This window comes from Myotis myotis, unplaced genomic scaffold, assembly GCF_014108235.1.
Source record: "Myotis myotis isolate mMyoMyo1 unplaced genomic scaffold, mMyoMyo1.p scaffold_m19_p_11, whole genome shotgun sequence".
Lineage (NCBI taxonomy): Eukaryota > Metazoa > Chordata > Mammalia > Chiroptera > Vespertilionidae > Myotis > Myotis myotis.
Genome location: NW_023416315.1, coordinates 16,055,696 through 16,079,725, shown reverse-complemented (window position 1 = coordinate 16,079,725; position 24,030 = coordinate 16,055,696). Strand labels below are relative to the sequence as shown.

At 36.2% G+C, this 24,030-nt stretch overlaps 1 protein-coding gene across 6 annotated transcripts in view; it reads right to left on the bottom strand.

Moving 5' to 3' along the window:
- Positions 1–8,891: 8,891 nt before the first annotated feature.
- Positions 8,892–24,030, bottom strand: part of RSBN1L (round spermatid basic protein 1 like) — a 60,354-nt gene continuing 45,215 nt past the window's right edge. For 5 of the 6 annotated variants that reach the window (XM_036327653.1, XM_036327654.1, XM_036327650.1 and 2 more), the window contains 4 exons: positions 23,757–23,899; positions 20,844–21,011; positions 11,841–11,949; positions 11,040–11,759 (listed from right to left, as the gene is read on the bottom strand). In XM_036327653.1, the coding sequence (XP_036183546.1) occupies positions 11,118–11,759; positions 11,841–11,949; positions 20,844–21,011; positions 23,757–23,899 (1,062 nt within the window). In that variant the 3' untranslated portion in view covers positions 11,040–11,117. Of the gene's footprint in view, positions 9,916–11,039; positions 11,760–11,840; positions 11,950–20,843; positions 21,012–23,756; positions 23,900–24,030 lie in introns of those variants that run through there. The other variant, XM_036327652.1, reaches the window with a different exon arrangement.

Sequence of the window (24,030 nt, the reverse complement as noted above, 5' to 3'; positions counted from 1 at the left end):
CACGCACACCACCAAGGAACTAATTCTGACACTACCTGGAGATGGCATCACATTTACAGATTAAGGGTTCAGTCCCAGTAGACTAATTCCTCAAACTTAAGAGGCCAGCCCTGGCCCATGTGGCTCAGTTGGTTGGAGCATTCTGTCATACACCAAAAGGGTGGATTCCCAGTCAGCGCACATACCCAGGTTGTGGGTTCAATCCCTAGTCAGGATGCATGCAGGAGACAATGTTTCTATCTCTTGATGTTTCTCTCCCTCTGCTCTCCCCCCCGCCCCCCCCCCCCCCCCCACACACACACACTAGAATCAATAGAACAAAACCAAAAATAACCAGAAGCCAATCCAACATCCTGGTTGTGCTTCTGACAGGCTATACTAGTAATTGGAGGTGCCCATGACCCCTTCCTCAAGTTAAATTAATTTGCTTATGCAGTTCACAAAACTAAGAGAAACATTTTATGAACTAGATTACCAGTTTATTATAAAAGGTTATAGCTCAGGAACAGCCACATGGAAGAGATGCATGGGGCAAAGTATAGGGAAGGGGCACAGAGCTTGCCTGCTATCTAGGTGACCACTCTTCATCTGTTCACCAACTTGAAAGCTCTCTAAATCTGGTCCTTTTGGGATTTTATGGAGGCTTGATAACATAGTCATTAGTTAAATCATTGGCCATTGGTTACTGAACCCAATCTCCAACCCCTCTACCCTGGAGGTGAAGGGAGTACTGAAAAGTTACAACCCTTTAATAACAGGGTTGGTTCCCCTGGCAACCAGCCCCCATCCTTAGGTTACCTAGGAGTTATCCAAGTCACCTCATTTACTCCAAAGACATTTTTATCACACTTATCACTCAGGAAATTACAAGTGCATTAAATTCCTGTGCCAGGAATGGAAATGAAGACCAGATATATTTTTTAAATGTTTTTTATTGATTTTTTAGAGAGAGGGGAAAGGAGAGGGATAGAAGCATTGATGAGAAACATCATCAATTGACTGCATCTTGCACGCCCCCTACTGGGGATTCAGCCCTGACCAGGAATCGAACCTTGATGTCTTGATTCCTGGATGGACGACACTCAGCCACTGACTGAGCCACACTGGCTGGACCAGCTATATTTCTTATTAGAGATCACAAGTTCACAGCCTTAGTAATTAAGTACTGAAAAACAAAAAAGACAGAAATTGCCCGACCAGTGTTGCTCAGTGGTTGAGTATCAACCCAGGAGGTCACAGTTGGATTCCTGGTCAGGGCACATGTCCAGTTTTCTGGCTCAGTCCCAGTGGGGGGTGAGCAGGAGGCAGCCGATCAATGGATTCTCTCATCACTGACGTTTCTCATTCTCCCTCTCCTTTCGTCTCTGAAATCAATAACAATATATATATATATATATTTTTTTTAATTATGCTCACAGATGGAAAAAGCAAAACCAATGAAATAATACATAAAAACAATTATTGCAGAAAAATTCCTTCATACATTTGTTTTTAGTTATAGCATACCTCCTATATAACAGATGTTTATTAACAGTGTTTATAAAAATAACATTCTGCCCTAGCTGGTTTGGCTCAGCAGATTGAGTGTCGGCCTGCGGACTGAAGGGTCCCAGGTTTGATTTCGGTCAAGGGCATGTACCTGGGTTGTGGGCACATCCCCAGTAGGGGGCGTGCAAGAGGCAGCTGGATCGATGTTTCTCTCTCATCGATGTTTCTAACTCTCTATCCCTCTCCCTCTCCCTTCCTCTCTGTAAAAAATCAATAAAATATATTTTTAAAAAAATAACATTCTGCCTTAAGAAACTTGAAAATTGAAAGGTTCTTAGTGAAGCCATTATTTAGCAGGTCAGCATGGACCAGAAATAATTTAATCTGTTTGGGCAAAAAATTTGTCCAAAATTCTAAGTAAAAGCAACTTGTAAACAAATAACTTGTTATAAGTCTTGAAAGTATGAACACTAGAAAACAGCGAATGGAGAGATAAACAGGTATTTAGTAAATAGAGATCTAAAGCTTCCTATCGTTTTAAGTTATTAATCTTACAAATCAAAGTCATGTCAGCATCATATTACAAAACAAGACACAAATTACCAAAGGAGTTTCCTGCCTTGTCTGGTGTGGCTCATTAGTTGGTTGGTCGTCCCATACACCAAAAGATAGCAGGTTCAGTTCCTGGTCATGGAACATACCCAGGTTGCAGTCGGAGCGCGTGCAGAAGGCAACAGATCAATGTTTCTCTCTCCCTCCCTTTCTCTCTCTAAAGAACAAAAACAAAAAAAGAAAACACTCTTCTTCAAAGTATTATTGTTATTTCTATAATTCATGACATAGAGTGTAAAGGTACACAGCAATTACAGAATATTAGAACCAAGAAGAAAAAAAAAAACTCATTATAATTATGAAAAAACTAAAGATAAATGAAATCAGCCCATGGTCCTTGATAAAGGGAGACATTTAACTCCAAATGCTGTTTCCACAAATAGGTTTCAAATGCTAAAGATAACACTTGATTAAAAGCTTTTATGAAAGGTACCTACCTACTAGTAATCCTGTTTTACTCTCATTTTGCTTGTTCTGTATTCAAATCAGCTAAATCATACTGGTCATCTTATACCACAAAGCAAATTATCACTATCATCCACTACAAACAAATTTGTAATTCACTTATACCAGGAAAAGGCAGTCTGTGACAAGACATGATTTTGTATTTCCAGCTCAGGGCAAATAATGAAGTAGGAAGAAGTTTGTTTTTGATGTATACCTACCTCCACCATACCCTTGATGAAACTTTCTCTTCCCAGATGCCCAAAATTTGAGAGAACAAATTTGTTATTTCCAGGATTATTTGTAGTGTTTATGTTATGCCAAGCAATGGGCTAAGTAAGCATTAGGCATGTTCTGTCATTTAATTTTCACCACCTATTAACAGAATAAGTATTACCCCCACTTTACATGCAGATTAAGTGAAGTAATTTCTCAACAGTATACAAGTTATCATTACCCTTAAATGACCCACAGCTGTACTGCTACACATGTCCTCAGCATAATATCCCAGTAAAACGGTTTTACAGAAGGTTGCTTGTGAAAATGTGCCACCTTTATGTCCTTGTCCCACTCCTGCAACAGGATACTGTAAACTAAAACAACTACTGCATGTTATCTTGCTTCAATATTTTCAACTTCTGTTCACTTATATCAGTATGATGAACCACAAAAGCTTATTCAGAATACCTGTTAACCAGATAACCAGATTTTCTTTTGCCAAGTAAAACTCAGGAATAGTTAAATTCTGCTTCAGGTTATGAAATATTAAGGTGCTTCTTACATATTTTCCATTTAAACACTTTAGATATAATTAAATTTAAACCTTAATTTGTAAAAATTTTCAGTGTTATCTCTGGTCGAAGGAAATAAGAGTTGGGTAAATTTTATTAGTTTATCAATACAATTATTTACTATCTCCACACTGCCCAACAGGACTAGATAGCAAGTAGCTATCTTCTTAAACTTTTCCTATAAGTATGCAGTAAGTACAAAATAGAAATTTAGTTTCTTTATAGTATCTGCTGATCTAATTTTCTCCACTTTTCCTTCTGTTGCAATTCTAGAATTACATTATGCATTAATGTCAGAGGTAGACTTTTTAAATTATAGAAACCTACATAATTTGTTTTTCCCACCCCCAATAAAATTAGGGTTTAACTTCTGTTCCTTGAAATATTTATTAAACATCAAGTGTACTATATATTAGGTGTTGGAAATACAAAGGAATGTAAAGAAAATTCGTAAATCTAGCTCATGGTTTAGCTAGAGCCCAACATGTACATAACTAATACATATATTAAATGATGTGAATAAAGAGGCACAAGAAGCAGAGGAAAGAATTAGTTCAATACCAGTTGTGGGGTAGGGTCAGTTGAAGATGAGGTCAGTAAAGAACATACAGATATCTAACTGGAATTTTTTAAAAAAGAGATTTCCCTATGTTGTATTTCAGGCAGAGATTTCCCCCAGCAAAGACAAATAATTTCAAAAGTACACAAAGGGAAGTACTGCCATCTGTTAAAGCTGAAAATTAGGCACATTAAATGTCAGAGATTGTAGTAGATGAGGCTGGAAAGGAAGGGCCATATCATGAAGGCTCTTCAGTGCTATGTTGAGCATCTGGCCTTTATTCTTCAGGAAAGGACCTACCGAATATTTCTAAGCAGAAGTGTAATAATCGTATCTTAGGAAGTTTAATCTAGTGGTAACATAAAGAATGGATTGAGGCCGTAACCGGTTTGGTTCAGTGGATAGCACGTTGGCCTGCAGACTGAAGGGTCCAGGCTCAATTCCGGTCAAGGGCATGTACCTTGGTTGTGGGCACATCTCCAGTCAGGGGTGTGCAGGAGGCAGCTGATCGATGTTTCTCTCGCATTGATGTTTCTAACTCTCTATCCTTCTCCCTTCCTCTCTGTAAAAAAATCAATTAAAAAAATTTTTAAAAAAAGAATGGATTGAGGTTACAGATGGTTACTAGACCAGTTTGTAAAGTATAGAAATGTTAAATCAATGTTTTACACCCGAAATTAATATATATCAACTATAATTTTGTTGGATGGATTGGAATGGGAATAGGGGCTGAAGACTGCAAGCAGCATTTTAGGCGACCTTAAAAGTCCAGATGAGATGAACATCTACAATCATTCTGAATATCTATAATAAGAATAGACCAATTATAAACATTCCTGGAGTCAACTCAAGAAAATCTCATAATGCATTGTACAGAAGAAATGCTAGAGAAATCAGATTACTATGAGATGACTGTGTTCTCCATATTAGGAGAAAAAAAGAATAGCTAATGCTTGGGGGCAAGAGAGGAGTTTGGATTTGATTACAAGGTGTATTAGAACTTAAGTGAGAACCAATGCTAAGTAAAGTCATGAAGACAGTTCAAGGACCCAGGGTAGAGACCTGAGAAATAATCATGGAGACTAGGTTAAATACTGGAGAGGCTAAAGCAGCCATCCAAAGAAACAGAACAAAACAGATGGGTCGTACAGAGCTTTAAGGAGTAAATGATTGATAAGTGCCACAGGGTTAAACAGAATTTAGAAATTCAGCCACTACCCTAGCTGACAAGCTCGGTGGTTAGAGCATCGGCCTGCACACTGGATGGTCTCAGGTTCGATTCCCAGTCAAGGGCACCTACCTGGGTTGCAAGTTTGATACCCACTCTGGATCAGGCTGCGTGTGGGAGGCAACCAATCAATGTTTCTCACATCCATGTTTCTCTCTTTTTATCCCCATTCACTGCCCCCCCTCCCTTCCACTCTCTAAATCAATGGAAAAAATATCTTCACTCTCCTCAGGTGAGGATTAAAAAAGAAAAATACAGCTACTGCATTTGGCAAATGATGTCCTTTGAGAGAACCATTTCAGCTGAGTGATTAAATTTGAGGAATGCAATAGTAGTGATATGAGGAAGAAGTAAAGGCAGACATATTTTTAAAAACTATCAATCAGGAATAGAGATGGAACAGGAGCATAAATAGAAGCCAAACACAAGAGGTGTTTTTTATTGATTTTAGAGAGGGAGAGAGAAACATCAATGTAAGAAACATCCATCAGCATGACACCCCCAACTGGAGGTCAAGCCTGCAATCAGGGCATGTGCTCTGATCCAGAATTGAACCAGCAACCTCTTGGTGCATGGGATTACACTCAACCAACTGTGCCACACCTGTCAGGGTGAGAAGTTGTTTTTTCAAAGATGACAGACCTGAGACTCTTCATATAAAAATTTCAAATAAAAACTTGAGGGGCAGCCCTAGCCCATTTGGCTCAATGGATAGAGCACTGACCTATGGACCGAAGGGTCCTGGGTTCAATTCCTGTCAAGGGCCCATACCTCCCTCAGTTACAGGTTCTTCCCTGGCCTTGGCCCTGGTCAGGGCGCATGCAGGAGGCAACCAATCAATGTGTTTCTCTCACATCGATATTTCTGTCTTTCCCTCTCCCACTCTTTCTGAAAAATATACTTGGGTGAGGATTAAAAAATAAAATAAATACAATAAATAAATAAATAAATAAATAAATAAAAGCAAGCTTGAGGGGCAGATAAAACTACCCAAATAAAATAAATATTGTATTACTCAAAATATTTGCAACTATACTGATTTGACTGGGAGTCTGCATACTTAGTAGACTTCATTAGTACAACAACAGTGAACTTGATAGAAAAGTGTAAAGACATTTTAAAAACATGGATGCATAAATTCTAAATTCAAAAAAGTATTGAATGTCTCATTTTAATGCAGTTCTTGGAAAGCAGATAATAGCAATAAAATATACAACTAATACATTTTATGTATTTATTTTAATCCTCATCCGAGGATATTTTTTCCATTGATTTTTTAGAGAGTGAAAGGGTGGGAGTAAAGAGAGAGAGAGAAATATTGAGATGTGAGAGATACATCAATTAGTTGCCTCCCACACTAGCCCCAACCAGGGCCAGGGAATGAACCCACAGCTAAGCATATGTCCTTGCCCAATAATCAAACCTTCAACCCTTGAGTCAGTGGGCCAACACTCTAACCACTGAGCAACTGGCCAGGGGCTAGTACATTTTATTTTTAATTTCTAGTTAACATAAATTCTGTTTCCCCACATTTTGTTCTCAGCTCATTCACATTCCCTGATTGGCTCTGAAGTCCTGGAAAGGAAGATTAACTGAAATGCAAAATGTTTCCCTCTCCTTACCCTGCCCTCCTAACATACTGTATATGATATATAATGTCTATAAACTTGAAAGGAAAGATATCTCTGCTTTTCAGCTCCTTGTGCTTGACATTCTAAAACGGGTGGAGAACCTTTTTTCTGCCAAGGGCCATTTGGGTATTTATATCATTCTCGGGCCATACAAAATAATCAACTTAAAAAATTAGCTGCTATATTTGGTCAAACATTTAATTAACTCCTAATGCCTTACGAGGGCCAGACCAAATGATTTCAAGGGCCTTATACAGCCCAAGGGCTGGATGTTCCCCACCCCTGTTCTAAAAAGTGATCATTTCCATCTGTAGTATGCAGTAGGTTAGAGGAAGAACTGAACAGAACAGAGATAAAGGAATGTATACCTCTCCTGAGTTGTCCTCTTAACTATCGATATCAGAGTTATACTGTCTCTGCAAAATACATCAAATATAACTCTTCCATGAAACAGACAACACATTCTAAAACCAGTAAAATTTTGTTTATATATAAAAGCAGTTATATCAGGTGGAAGAAAGATTAAGAACTGTTCTACCACTTTGAAGACATAAAATTCTTCATGTCACTTATCAGCTTAAAAGTATTTAGAAAACAATTCGACTTTTGTCCTCCCCTCCTGAGACTGAAATGGTCATGTCTAAAGGGAAAGGAGGCAATTTACCATGCCATCCCAGCACCCATACCTAAGTAGTTTAGAGAATTTGTTTAAGTTAATCTTCAATATTTTCTTTTGGCATAAATTAATTTATGGTAACCAGTTAAGAGGGGGAAAAAAACTTTCATATTGGAATCACTTTCTAGACCTTATGGCTTCTGTTGAAGACAGAGAAACAAGAACTTTTAGACGACGAGATGAAAATAAAAATCAAATGTAAAAAAAATAATTACAAAAACAAAGGTAAAAAGATTATGGTTATCAATTTTAATATTTATTGAAAGGTGGAAGACAAGGAAAATCCTCTCAAACTCCAAAAACAAATCTTGCACCTTTGCTAAGTGTAAAATGAATGTTGAGATACTTGCTTTACATGACAATGAACTTGTCAAAAAAAACCAAAAAAACCCCCAAACTGAATGCAATTTAGCAAAATAGTGCTAACCTGTTATTTACAAAGTGATCTCACCTGCCATGTGTGTTTGAGAAAAAAAACTGTTACACTCGGGAACACTAATGAAATACTTTGAAGACTTAACCCAATAAATCTTTCCTACCTTCCCAAGACCCACCACCCAAAGTTATAGAGTGTACTGAAAATGAATATATGTGGAAGCAAACATAAGTATTTCCAATAATCGTACACACATGCACACACACACATAGATGTGCTACATTAACCTAATCTTTATTGAAGGTCAACAGCCTTACTGACAAGAAAGATAATGAATATGGCTTTTGTAAAGTTTTCAACTAATTATCATAAATGCTTAATTCTTTTGCTAGCTAACCAGCTAACCTGAGTATTGAATATGTATTACTTAGTTAAAAGGGTATAAACAAAAGTAATTTTTAAAAAAAGTACTGTCATAGATACCACTGAGGTACTTTAGTTTTTTTCTAACCATCTATGTATCAATTTAATAATTTACATAACTATTCTATATAGTATAAGATCATATAGAAGCTGTATCTTAAATGTGTTATTGTGCTGGTCCAAGACATTTGAAATAACAGCAAAAAACCTGTGTTCTGATAAAGAACTGGAATGTACTGACTAGGAAACCATCGATACGCTGCAATATTGAAATAGAAATTGTGTGTCACAAAAGTAGTCAAAAAATTCTCAGATTGCATCTGAAGAGGATTTTAAAATCATAATCCATACAAGGAACTTTAAGCATTATTCAATGTAACAAGGCTATATCTTGAAATCTGAATTTGAAATTGATTTATATTTCATGTCCACAGAGATGTATGTATTTTACAAAACAAATTTTCACAAGATGGAGAAGTTTGACTTTAGGCTATATAGGAAACAAAAGGAAACCACTGTTTTGTTAGATATATCTTTAAATTTAAATTAAAAGTTTCATTTCATTCCGGCCAGTGTGGGTCAGTGGTTGAGTGTTGACCTATGAACCAGGAGGTCTTGGTTCGATTCCCAGGCAGGGTACATGCCCAGGTTGTTGGCTAGATCCCCAATAGGAGGCATGTAGGAGTCAGCCAATCAGTAATTCTCTCTCATCATTGATATTTCTATCTGCCTAACCCTTCATATCTGAAAGCAATAAAAGTATATTTTAAAAAAATAAATGTTTAATTAAGGCTCGTATATTTTGGAGGGATACCCAAGATATTTTATTACAGTATGATCTTATCTATGTGTATGCTACTGGAAAATTGGAACTAAAATCCTGTTAAATATATTACCCTTCAATTAAAACCAGAAAACCAGAAAAATATCCCCTATTTCTTAATACTGGTTTGTTACGAACTTTTCTCTCCTGAAATGGTAGGTGCAAATACATAAATTTAGCTTTAAGAGGAGATTAAGTGAGGGATAGGATAAGACAGTAAGATATAAAAGAAAGTCCTTATTTACATTATCATGATTTATATCTTCTTTATTCCATGAAGATTCCTATGTTGTAAATATATTGATTTCCCACAAACCATTGAGATTTTCAACAATATTTGCCTACTCTTTTCAACTAGGGGCCAGAAATGATATAATTGCTATAGTTTATATTTTTCTGATGAAATGCCTCTTTCTAAATGGCTTCTTCCTAACCAGAAAAATAAGCAGTTTTATGGGTATCACAAATGAGGCTGGGGCGGAAAACACTGAAATGAGAATAGCAACTCTAGCCCAAATGGCAGCACAAAGAACCCCAGTTGAAAGTCAACAACCAAAGTATAAGCCCAGAAAAATAACAAAGACAAAATAGATTTGTAATAAGCAGAGTTGCTGAAATCCATCACTGAAGACAATTATTTTAATAATCTTTAGCTAGGCACTGGCAATCCTGTTTCCTACCCCAATTTTACTTTCTAGAGCTTCTTTTGAAAAACAAATTCAGTTGACCCTTGAACAAGAGTTTGAACTGCGTGGATCCACTTAAACACAGAATTTTTTCAATTGACCTGTGCAATTCAAACCTATGTTATTCAAGAGTCAGCTATACTCTGTTATTTACCTTGCTAGGGTAGGCAGAGGGATCCTTAGAAAAAAAGAGAGAATACTTTTTGTTAGCTACATCTCTGTATGAATCGTGTCCTTATTTTAAGATTTTATATTTGCCATATTTTCTACCTGCTTTGCAAGAAAAATGTAAAAGGATTTTAACTGCCATAATTAAACTTTCTGTAAATATGTTTTACTCAACTACTGTGAGGTATAGCAAAAGTGCCTATTAATAAGAAAGTCATCTCAACTTATCATTCCATACACTACAAATAAAATTTATGTTAGGGCTATGTAATCTGGCCACAAAACTTCATTAATTAGAAGGGTTAGATATCACTAACAGACTTGTTTTGCCCAACTTTACAAAATTATTTCTGTTACCTAAACTGCTTTCTTAATGTTGAATATAAATATTTTAAAATGAATTCCTGGGAGTAGGGCTACAAAGTTTCACACATTCATCTTATTCAGCAACTTAAGAAGTTATGTAAAATGATATATATATTCCCATACATACACACACATAAATATGCTTTCATAACTGAATCTTGGTTTTAAAAATGCTTACACAATGTGGGGAATTTAAATATTCACTAGATTTGAATATGTACATTTGCTCTCCTTTACCATTCTAAATGGATACACCAACAGACACATGATAGATTAAATAAATGATTTAACTGAATTATCAGTTTGTCTTTTGCACACCCGACAGAAAACATATTTATTATGAACCTTTATTAAGTGGCTCACATTTCAATATAAATCACACTAAAAAAAATTTTAAAGCTATTTACACTACAGTGCTGACACATTTAAAATGAAAAAAAAAAAAATGGTATAAATAAGCTCTATGGAAAAGCCTTAAATTGTTGAAAAAGAATTCTGGCTCATATTACTCTATATATATATATATATATATATATATATATATATATATATATATATATATATATATATATAATGTCAGCTCTATTCTAAAATCTACAACTCCAACACAAATGACTTTTTAAAGACTCCATTTGTTTAAACCTGCAATGTTTACAGTGCATCTGGCCCTAAGTGCTTTGATACTTCACAGTTATGGACAGGCACTGAGGAATGTTACAAAGCTACATAAACTATATTTCGTAACAGACTTGAGAGCAAGTCCTTGGCTTGCTTTCATAATTCATGAATCTTTATTACATTATTAAGTTGTTGTTTTTAAAAAGATTTTAAATGGTATGTACATATTTAGCACAAAATGTCATCATCTTTTCTATTTTGATGTGAATGTACTGAACTATGTTGCCTTGTATGAACTAGACTTAAGAGACTTTCAGGGCACAATTCCTCCTTTAAGTCTTTGTTGCTATTTTCAAATGTGGAGTCCACTTCAATCTTAAATTCTGTAAATTGAACATGATCCAATTTTGCTTTAACATTCTTGCCATCCATATTATTCGGTGTTCTAGTCTCTTCAGAAACATAAACATTCACAGATTCTTCATTGATTCTTACAGATGCAACAGGTTCCTGTTTAATCTGCTGTACTTCATATTTAGAATGAAGTGTATCTGAAAAAATAGACTCCAAAGAGGTTTTGCTTACAGCACAAATCCTATCGTCACTGTGAGGTCCAAGAACTGATGATATAGAATCTGGTGATGTCCCCATTTCATGAGTATCTGTATTCTGAGCAGTGTCCTCCTCTGAGTGATATAACTTGAGCCGAACGTGCCATGCTAAACTACACACAGCTGAAACTGTCTTGAACTGATGAACAACATTCCTTGGAATAAAATAAATGTCATTATCATACAGTTGAATCCTGGCATATCGAATGCCTTCTCTCCTCAGTTGATTAAGTTTTGCATCATCAACCCATTGGACACACTAAAAAAAGAAACAAGGAATAGCAGTAAGTCTTTTTCACAATAAAAATTCAACTGAAGACAATAATGGTTTTAAATATACCTGGGACAGTGGAGGTTCATGTAAATCTAACTGCATTCGTTGAACTACTTCTAAGAAATCTTCAGCATGAAAACAAATGACATCTTTGGTTATTCGGGGTTGATCAAGCCTAAGAAAGAATATGAGATAAGGAAGAATGTGCCATTAATGTTTCATTCTGTTAAGACCTTATTAAATTCAAATTAAAAATCGTTTACAGTCAAAACCAAAGTACTGTTTTAGAAATAAAGTTAAATTATAATTAACAGACCACTTTACATATTTAAACAAAGGGGTAATAAAATGGATTTCAACCTAAATAGATTAAAAAAAACAACTAACTTCAATTTATTATAGCTATGTGTAACCACAGTTTGAAAAATTAAAACTATCTGAACTGGTTAATTATGTAAATAAAAAACTAAGTATTTTGTATTAAGTTAAGGTCAATATTTCAACAAATTGAGAGAGTTGAAAATAATATATAAAAATTAGAGTTAAATATGGGGGAAGGGAATATTTTCTTTCAATAAAGACATATATAACTATAATGATACTTAAAACCCCTAAATAACTCTTAATGAAAGGACTAATAAACTGTTACCACTCTATTTTCTTTTAATATCTATCTATCTACCTACCTACCTACTTACCTATCTATCTATCGTTCATCTCACCTAAGGATATTTTTCCATTGATTTTTAGAGAGAGTGGAAGGGAGAGACAAAGAGAGAGAAACATCAATGTGAGAGAGGCATATCGTTTGGTTGCTTCTGCATACACCCCAACCAGGACTGGGGATTGAGCCTGCAACTGAGGTATGTGCTCCTGATCAGAACTGAACCTGGGACCCTTCAGTCCGAGGGTGACACTCTATCCACTGAGCCAAACCAGTTAGGGCTATCTGCTTGTCTTTAAATATAACCCTAGAAAAATTCCCAAATTCTTTAATTAATTAGGATTATACAAATACATCTTCACAAAAAATGCAGAGGGGAAATTTTTTTTTTAATGAAATTACAAGCAACTAAATACAAAAACAAAAAATTATACCAAGCAAATTATAAACAATTTTTTCAAAATAGTGATAAGGAGAAAATCTAAAACTCATACATCACATTAATATATTGGGAAAGAAGGATGAGGATGATTGCAGGCTTCTCATGAAAGACAATGCACACCAGAAGACAACAGATTATCTTTTAAATATTGAAAGAAGAAGTCAATCTAGAATTCTATAGCTACAAAAAAATATCTTTCAAAATGTGAAATAAAAACATTTTCAGACAAACAAAAGCTGAAAGAATCTGTCACCAGAAGACCAGCACAACAGAAAATGTTAAAGGAATTTCTTCAGACTGAAGGAAAATGATACTTAGATGAAAATATAAATCTATTCAAAGGAATGTAGAGCACAAGTAATAGTAAATATAAAAGGTATTTTAATCTCATTTTTAAAATCTCTTTGGGAACACTTCCTTATAGCTAAAGTAGCATATTGGGCATTTACAGCATATGTAAAATACAAATGTGTGACAATAATTAGCAAAAAGTCCAGAAATTGGGGGAGGGGAGTTAATAAATGGCAGTATGGTATATGAAGCTAGATTCTCATAATTTAGAGCAGTGATGGCGAACCTTTTGAGCTCGGCGTGTCAGCATTTTCTTTTTTTTATTATTATTAGTTAAGCTATTACAAATGTGTCCTCATCCCCCCCATTAACCCCTAACCTCCCCCTCCCCCCCGTCAGCATTTTCAAAAACCCTAACTTAACTCTGGTGCCGTGTCACATAATAGAAATTTTTTGATATTTGCAACCATAGTAAAACAAAGACTTATACTTTTGATATTTATTTTATATATTTAAATGCCATTTAACAGAAAAATCAACCAAAAAAGAGTTCGCGTGTCACCTCTGACATGCGTGTCATAGGTTCGCCATCACTGATTTAGAGCAACCACTAATAAGCAAATAGTGAAGGTATAAGGAATGCTAAAAAATACACGAAAAGGGGGAAAGGGAATAAACAAGAATCAAATGGGAAAAAGATGATAAATTTAAATCTACATTTAATGATACATTATATGTAAATGGTCTAAATCAGAGGTTCTCAACTTGTGGGTCGCGACCTCTTTGGGGGTCGATCAACCCTTTCACAGGGGTTGCCTAAGACCATCGGAAAACACATATATAATTACATATTGTTTTTGTGATTAATCACTATGCTTTAATTATGTTCAATTTGTAACAATGAAATTGGGGGTCACCACAACATGAGGAACTGTATTAAAGGGTCGCAGCATTAGGAAGGTTGAGAACCACTGGTCTAAATACTCCAACTAAAAGACAGTTTATCACTGAATTTTTAAAAAATCAAAATAGCCGAGACCAGTTTGGCTCAGTGGATAGAGCGTCGGCCTGAGGACTGAAAGGTCCCAGGTTCGATTCCGGTCAAGGGCATGTACCTGGGTTACGGGCACATCCCCAGTGGGGGATGTGCAGGAGGCGGCTGATCGATGTTTCTCTCTCATCGATGTTTCTGGCTCTCTATCTCTCTCCCTTCCTCTCTGTAAAAAATCAATAAAATATATTAAAAAAAAAAAAGAAGCAAAATATACGGTATCTACATGAAACAATATAGGCACACAAATGAAAAAATAAAGAATGGACAAAGACTAATCATGAGAAAGCTGGACTGGATGTATTAACATCAAAGGAGATTTCAAGACAAGGAATATTACCAAGGATAAAAAGGACAGTTTATAATGATAATGAGGTCAATTTGAAAAGAAATAATAATTCTAAATGTGTAGTCACCTATTACCAGAGCTTCAAAAACTATAAACCTTGAAAACATGCTTAATTAAAGAAGCTAATCACAAAAGACCACATATTATGTCACTGCATTTATATGAAACTAGAGGCCCGGTACACAACATTTGTGCACTAGGAAGGGGGGTCGCTCAGCCCGGCCTGCACCCTTTTGCAGTCCAGGAGCCCTCAGGGGATGTCCAACTGATGAACATCCTTAGTGCTGCCGTGGAGGCGGGTCACTGCACTCGCCATCCGTGAGCCTGGCTTCTGGCTGAGTAGCGCTCCCCCTGCAGGAGCGCACTGACCACCAGGGGCAGCTCCTGCATTTAGCATCTGCCCCCTGGTGGTCAGTGCGCATCATAGCGACCAGTCCTTCCTCCATTTGGTTGATTTGCATATTACCCTTTTATTATATAGGAGGATATCTAGAATAGACAACTACAGAGAGAAGAAAGCAGACTAATGGTTGCCTAGAGCTGAAGAGGATGTAATAGCTAAAAAGTCCAATCCATAAACAAGTGATATCTCTTTTTGAGTTAATAAAAATATTCTGTAATTGTAGTAATAGCTGCACAACTATGGGTACACTAAAAACCACTGAATTATATATACTTTAAATGGGTGAACTGTATGTCAATAAAGCTGATGTCAAAGAAAAATACCTACAAGGGAAAAAACCCTATCAAAGCTAAAAGGAGAAATAATCAAGTTAAATGTTACAGTTGGAGATTAATAACACAAAAGTGAGTAGGAATACAGAAAACTTGTACCACACTATCAACAAAGTTAACTTAGTTGTGCTTAATAAAGCATTATACCCCCAATAACAGCAGAATATACATTCTTGTAGGTGCACATAGAACATTCATCAAGGTAGTCCATAAAACAAACACCAGTAAATTAGGGACAAATTATACAGAGTATGTTCTCTGACCACAAGGGACTTAAGTTAGAATTCAAACACCCCCCAAAAAATCTAGAAAAATATTCTCAAATATTGAAAAGGAAGCAACAGTCTTCTAAATAATTCATGATTTTTTTTAAAAAAAGACATCAAACAGAAAACTTAAAAAACTCTGAACTGTCTATATATATAAAAAGCCAGCGACTGAAACGCCGGATGCCATGATGCCCACTGCAGCCATCGAACAGGCCCTATCTGGGGGTGGGGCCGGCTGCAACCTCCCTCAGCCCCTCCCCTCAGTCGGCCCCACCCCTGATCTGCCTCTCCCACCCTGATGGAGGGTGGGGCGGCCAGCCAACCCCCCCACAGCCCTTCCCCCCAGCTGCCCTGCCCCATGGGCCCGCACCACCCTGATCAGCCTGCAGCCCCTCCCCACAGCCAGCCCCACTCCCCGATCAGCCCCCACGACCCCAATCAGCCTGTGGACCCTCCCCCCAGCCTGCTCCCCAGACCAATCAGGGGTGGGGCTGGCTGGTCAACCTCCCCTGGCACCATTCAGGGGCAGGGCTGGTTGGCCCACTGCCCCTCCCTATGGCTGGCCCTGCACCCAATCACCCCCCCACCCCAATCAGGAGTGGGGCCCACCGGCCAATCACCCGTGGCCCCTCCCCCCAGCCGGCCCCCCACCGTCTCCTCCTTCCGACTGGCCCGGCCCTGAACCACTGACGGGCCAGGCCAGCCGGACCCCACCCATGCATGAATTCATGCACTGGGCCTCTAGTATAATAATTAAAACACAACATCAGTATATGTGGAATATAGCTAACATAGTGTTTAGAAATTTAGTTTTAAATACTTATATTAAAAAAGAAGAACAAGTTCTTTCCTTAAAAAAGAATAAATAAATAAAGAGCATTTGTGTATCTTTTGTAAAATGCCAGTTCAAATATTTGTCCAATTTTAATTGGATTGTGTTCTTATTTTTGAATTGTAAGAATTCTTTATATATTTGGATACATGTCATTCACACATATGCATACACACACACACACACACACTTCAAATATTTTCCCCTAGTCTGTAGCCCACTTTTCATTATCTTAATGATATTGTTTTCTCTTATGTTTCATGAAATTTTTGCCTAGTGCAAAATTTTCCCCAATGTTTTATTCTACAAGTTTTATAGTTTTAATGGTTACATTTATTTCTATGATCCATTTTAATATTTTTGTATTGTGTGAGATAAAAGTCAAGGCTCATTATTTTTTAATTTTTGTTTTTGTGTATGGATACCCTGTTGTTCCAGCATCATTTCTTGAAAAGACTCTTTTTCCCCAGTGAATTATTTTGGCCTCTTCACTAAAAATCAATGAACACTGGACACTATTCTGTTCCATTAATCTTAAAGTTTATCTTTATACCAATACCACCCTCTCTTATTTACTGTTGCTTCAAAGTAAGCTTTACTGGTAAAATGACAGGCAGTATAGTGTAAATCCTCCAACATTATTCTCCCTCCATCTCTCCAAGACTGTTTTGCCAAGGTTCTTTGTATTTAAATAAGAAAACCGTATTAGCCCTAGCTGGTTTGGCTCAGTGGATAGAGCTTTGGCCTACCGACTGAAAAGTCCCAGGTTTGATTCCTGTCAAGGGCACATGACCAGGTTTCGAGCTTGATCCCCAGTAGGGGGCCTGCAGGAGGCAGCCAATCAATGATTTTGTCTAATCACTGATGTTTCTATCTCTCTCCCTCTCCCTTCCTCTCTGAAATCAGTAAAAAATATATATATTTTTAAATAATTTTATTGATTTTTTACAGAGAGGAAGGGAGAGGGATAGAGAGTTAGAAACATCGATGAGAGAGAAGCATCGATCAGCTGCCTCCTACACACCCCCTATTGGGGATGTGCCTGCAACCAAGGTACATGTCCTTGACCGGAATCGAACCTGGGACCCTTCAGTCCCCAGGCCGATGCTCTATCCAGTGAGCCAAACCAGCTAGGGCTAAAAAAATATCTTTTAAAAAAAAGTGTTAGATTTTATTAGGATTAAGTTGATCTATAGATCATTTGGGAAGGAACTGACACAATATAGAGTCTTCCAATCTATAAAGAAGGTATATCACTACATATATGTAAGTCTTTTAATTTTTCTCATTAGTGTCTTATAGTTTTTAGCATCTGTCTTATATTTTTAAAATTTATCTCTATTTCAGGTTTTTATACTATTATTGTGTGGTATTATTTTTCTATTACATTTTCCAAATGTTTATTGCTGATATATAGAAATGCAATTGACTTTCAATATTGTCTTATCCCAAGACTGATACATTTGCTTATTAATTCTAGACTTCTTTTGTAGACTTGAGGAATGAACTACTAATACATGTAACAACTTAGCTGAACCTCAAAAACATTATGCTAAGTGAAAGAAATCAGGCATCATGTATGATTGTATTTATGGAGGCAATACTAACCTTTGAAGACAAAAACAAACAAACAAACAAAGAGTTTAAAGAATGTCTGGCCCTAACTGGTTTGGCTCGGTGGATAGAGCGTCGGCCTGCGGACTGAAGGGTCCCGGGTTCGATTCTGGTCAAGGGCATGTACCTTGGTTGCAGGCACATCCTTACTGGGGAGTGTGTGGGAGGTAGCTGAACTGATGTTTCTCCCTCATCAATTTTTCTGACTCTCTATCCTTCTCCCTTTCTCTCTGTATAAAATCAATAAAATATATTTAAAAAAAAAAAAAAAAAAAATGTATGGAGCTGATGTAAGGACGGGGGAGATTAACTGCCAAGGGATATGAAGGAAACAAAATGTTCTATTATCTTAGTCGTGGTAGTGGTAACATGCCTATATACATTTCTCAAATGTACATCAAACTCTGTATTTATAATAAATGTGTGTAAATGTTATTCAATGTAAATTATACTTCAAGTAGAGGCCCGATGCACGAAAATTTGTGCAAGAGTAGACCTTCCTTCCCCCAGCTGCTGGCACTGGCTTCCCTCCAGCCGTCGGCAAGGCAGCCGGGACCCAGGGGGCTTCCCTCCAGCCCCGGCTTTGTCCAGAAGGATGTCCGGTCTAATTAGCATATTACCCTTTTATTATTATAGACAGATGTTTGGATTTTTTTAAACATTGGATTTCAAAGAAGCAACCTCAAATATATAAATCTACCAGGTGGCCAGGTGGTGTGGCTCAGAGCATCGACCTATGAACCAGGTCATCACAGTTGGATTCCAGGTCAGGGCATAAACCCAGGTTGAGGGCTCAATCCTGAGTGTGGGGTGTGCAGGAGGCAGGCAATCAGTGATTCTCTCTCATCATTGATGTTTCTATTTCTCTCTCCCTCTCTTTCCTCTCTGAAATCAATAAAAATATATTTTTTAAAAATAAATCTACAAGGTAGAGCAAATGTAATTTTACAGTTATAAGTACACAAAACAGAGTTTATTCTTGTATTACCATTTTTTATTAATTATGGAATTACTTTCCATACAAACTGTAAACCTACTTTTGCTTCACCCTGTATATGAATCCTTCATAATACCTAGAGTGGTATAATTTGATCAATACTTCATAAGCCTATCTAGCTGATGATTTCTATAAAGTCTAAATCAATACTGGTCTTTTATTTCAAATTGGTATTAAGCCTGGCTCTAAGATAAAGTCAAGAATCTAAGACTCTAATACCTCATGTCTTCTTGAGAAACATCAATCAGCTGCCTCCTGCACACACCCTACTGGGGATATGCCCGCAACCAAGGTACATGTCCCTAACCGGAATCGAACCTGGGACCCTTCAGTCCGCAGGCCGATGCTCTATCCACTATGCCAAACCGGTTAGGGCAAGCCATGCTTGCATCAGAGCCAAGAAGCCCTCTTATAGCACCAACAAAATTATTTTCTTGCCATCTTTAATATAGTAAGCAAATTGTATTTTACAATAGTGGGAAAACTCATAGCTAGTAATATCTCATTCCAAAATCTGTCTCAAGCATATTCTTAAATCTCGCCACCTAACTTATTAGTCAAGTTTGGCAATAGTCTCTATACTATGAAATTGCTAGCCACAAAAGTGGTTTTTTATTCAATAGATATTTATTGGGAACTATGATGGGCCCATGAAGGATAGAACACAATCTCTAACCTCAAATCAAATACATAGTGAAGGAGAGCATATATACCAACAATAACTTAAAGAAGCTTAAAAGAGGTTTTACCAAAGTGCTAAGGCCATGAAACAGGAATATTTATCTTTGAAAGAAAGTGTAAATATGTAGCTAACTTTACTGAACACTAGATTTCACTCTAAATAATTCTTGATGCCATTCTTAAATCCTTCTTACCAAACATTCAAGAGAAATTTCATTAATTTGAAATAGGAGTTTGCAAGGATTTCCAGATTACAGGAAGAGCATAGAAGCTATATGGAAATAACTACAAATATTTGAAAATTAACATTTAAGTTAAACACAATTTAATTATTATTGAATTATTAACTATTAATACTGTTTTCTTAAGGATCTCTTAGGGTTAATTCAGTACTAGCTACTTTGTTGAGAAAATAACTTATTCCAACTTAGGTTTCATACCTAAACAGTACTCAGTTTGAAAACAAAAACTTAAGAGAGCAAACATATCTTACAATATCAAGAGCTTTGCTATATGTTTTTTATCAATAAATGGAAATTTTCTTAATTATGGGATGATACCTTAAGTATATTAAAGAGACTTATCCATTTTCTTAATCTATAAAAAGATTCAAAGTGAAATTTGTAAAAATTATTATGCTAAATCTTAGCAGGGAGCAGCAAGGTAGAATAGTATAAAGAGAAAACATAAGAGTTTGGCTGGAGTCAGATCTGAAATCAGTCTCAGCTCTACCATTTATTAACTCTATAACTATGATAATGTTATTTCACAGCCTTGAGCCTCAGTTTCCTTGTGTGATAAATATGGGCCTAGAAGTAGGTAATAAAAATCAAATCAACATTTGTAAATAGGCATATAGTAAGCACTAAGTGAATCTTAATTTTTCCTTTTACCTTAGATAGGATCATTGTTTTCACCTATAGTTACTTGGAAAATAAAATTACTTCAGTCAAACCCAAAAGACTAAATAAAACTAGGTTCCAGTCATTGAAAATCTTTTTCAGTGCAGTTAAAATATCCAACTTTAGGGAAAATAAAATCCCCCCCCCCCCCCCACAGAAAGGAGAATGATCGAGAAACTTCCCCCCCAAAAATTTAGAAGCCAAGAAAACATTTCATTAAAATAGCAGTAGTTAATATATACCACTCTCCACAGTGCACAGCCTTCAACACTCCAACTGCAGCTGTAGTCTGTCGTTCAAAACCTTGTCCTATATGATCTGCATGAGCTCTTGTCCTGTCTTCAAAGAGCATCTCACGGGGCTCACTAGTTCGAGGTAGGTACTGCAGGTTTTTTATTTCATTGGTAGTTCTGTTTAAAAAAAAATTACACTTATATTTTATATAGATGGGGGTAGGCTTATGTGTTAAGGATTAATTGCCCTCAAATATTTGTATTGATGAACTAAAGGCTTAACTGCCAACAAGCATTGAGTAATCACATAATTCAGAGAAAGGAAATTTCATCTGCTCCAAAATTAAGTTTTATTTTTCAAATGAACACATATAAACAAGAACACATATATAATCCACTCCTTTTCTTAACACATCCTTCATAACTGGAAGTTCTTTTTGTTTTTATTCCTCACCTAAGGATATGTTTTTATTGATTTTGAGAGAGAGAGGTAGGGAGAGGAAGGGAAAGAGTGATGTGAGAAACATCAATCAGTTGCCTCCTGTACACGCTCCTACTGGATATCAAACCAGCAACCTAGGTATGTGCCCTGACTGGCAATCGAACTCACAACCTTTTGGTGTACCAGGCAATGCTCCAACCAACTGAACCCTTCGGCCAGGGCCATAAGTGGAAGTTTTATGGAAGTTTTAAGGCAACACACACTAAGATAAGAAACCAAATTACAGGTGGTGTGGTTTACCCAGGTTTCCCTATGCAGAATCTTTACCTGAAGTTTGGGTCTAACCTGAGGAAGCATGTTCCCAATCAGGGCACATGGCAAACATAATGTATATATCTGGAACAAACAAGTAACTTTAAAAATGCATTAATATTTATAGAACATCTACGATATGTCAGGTATTATTTAGGCACTGAAGCTAGTGAACAAGACAATAGTGAATAAAATAAATTCCCTACTCTGGTGGAAGTTTATATTCTGGTGAAAGGAAGACCAAAAAAAAAAATAAATACCAAGAAAACAACAAGCATATAAGTACTTCCACAAAATACGCATGGTTTATTGGGGATAGAAAGGAATACCTTAGCTCCCCCTTACATTGGCCCTCTTCTCTACTGCTCACACCTAGAATCCACATGCACAAAGAAGCTGCTGACTACTTGGCCTCACTCACTGCAGAAACCCTCTCCAATTTTGCTGTAGAAGAGGAAAAGGCTGAAAAGAAATTCTTTGATTGGGAATCATTGTCTTATTTATCTTTCTGTATGGTTTTTCTGTTACTTCCAAAAACAAATCCAGATTGTCCCATAATTTTCTCCTCTCATCCTAGCCCAAAAAATTTCTATATGTGACACGGCACCAGAGTTAAGTTAGGGTTTTTGAAAATGCTGACACGCTGAGCTCAAAGGTTTGCCATCATTGCCCCTAGGACAATTTTTTGATATTTGCAACCATAGTAAAACAAAGACTTATATTTTTGATATTTATTTTATATATTTAAATGCCATTTAACAAAGAAAAATCAACCAAAAAAATGAGTTCGCGTGTCACCTCTGACACACGTGTCATAGGTTCGCCATCACTGCCTTAGGGTCTCTTCCTTATTAGTTCTCTAATTTACCATCAATCTCTACTCCTTAACTACTCTTTGTGTAATCCTGCATTACAGTCTTTTTACAAACTTACACACAAATACCGATGATGCTATTACATACTTTTTTGCTCTTTGAGGTTAATGTTATATAGGTATCAGAAAGCTAATTACATAATAATATTGCTTACTGTGGGAAGTTAACAGGCTTTCAAGCACACAAGTTTGGGGGTAGGCTTATGTGTTAAGGATTAATTGCCCTCAAACATTTGTATTGATGTACTAAGGCTTACCTGCCAACAAGCATTGAGTAATCACATAATTCAGAGAAAGGAAATTTTAAGTCATCTGCTCCAAAATTTCTCACTACCATTGCCATTATAAGTTTTTATCTTGCTGAAAAAGGTTTCTTCTAGGCTTCAAACTTTTATTCTATTATTTTTATTTTTTACCTTATGTTTAAATATCAAACTTCTTAATGAGGTAGGAGCTATGGCTTTTCCTTTCAGGTGGACTGCCAATTATGTCATCATTACACATGAATAAATATTTCTTTTCCCAATATACAGTGGGGCCTTGACTTACAAGTGTCTCAACTAACGAGTTTTTTGAGATACCAGCTGTCTCTCCGCCGATTTTTTGCAATGAGTTGACAGAGTAATTTGAGTTAACGAGCTCCTTAACGAGCTTGGTCTCGGAACGAATTAAACTCGTAAATCAAGGCCCCACTGTACTTTTATCTATTTGTGTGCTCTATCCTATTCTAATGATCTTTTTGAACTTTATAGTAATTTTTATTATCTAATAACACAAGGACCCTTCACTTATCTTCTCTTTCTCAATTGTCTTGGCTATTTGCTGGCTTTATTTATTCTTCTTTATAAAGTTTTAAATCATTTATCCAATGCTAGAAATATCAGTCCAATTGAAATACTAAGTTTCAAAGAAATATTATTTTTATCCAATCCAAAATACAGTACTGTTTTCCATTTGTTTAGATCTTATTTTATATCCTCTATAAGATGTTTTAGTTTTTTTTAATATGGGTTCTAAATATTTAAATTTATTCCAAATAGTTTATGTCTCTACTGTGAATGATATTTTTCCCATTTCTAATTACAAATTATTGTCATCTGCCTTCATTTCTCATGTTTTATTTATATTTGGTACATTTTTAAAAATTATATCAGCATATATAGCCATTCTTAAATTTACATTCCAGTTATGCCCTAAACCTTCCCCTCCTTCTCCCTCCAATTTTCAACACATACACACACCCAAACATGTCAACACCCATCCTCAGCAATACAAATTTGTATATCCAACATACCTTTTCCTTTTGAAAGGTGACTTTGGCATATCAGCCACAGGGATCATTTGTTCTCCTGGGCGTACCCACATGATAGGACCATCATCACTATCTTTTCGACTCTCTAATTTTAGACTAGATAGTGTCCCCCATGGCAGTGTACACTAGAGGCAAATAATTACATAAAAATGAATTATTTTCAAAATATATCTTTAACTATGCATTAAAGACTACTGCCCCCTTTAAAACTTGCATATATACTTTTATACTTATGCCCTTTGAAAGACATACCTAT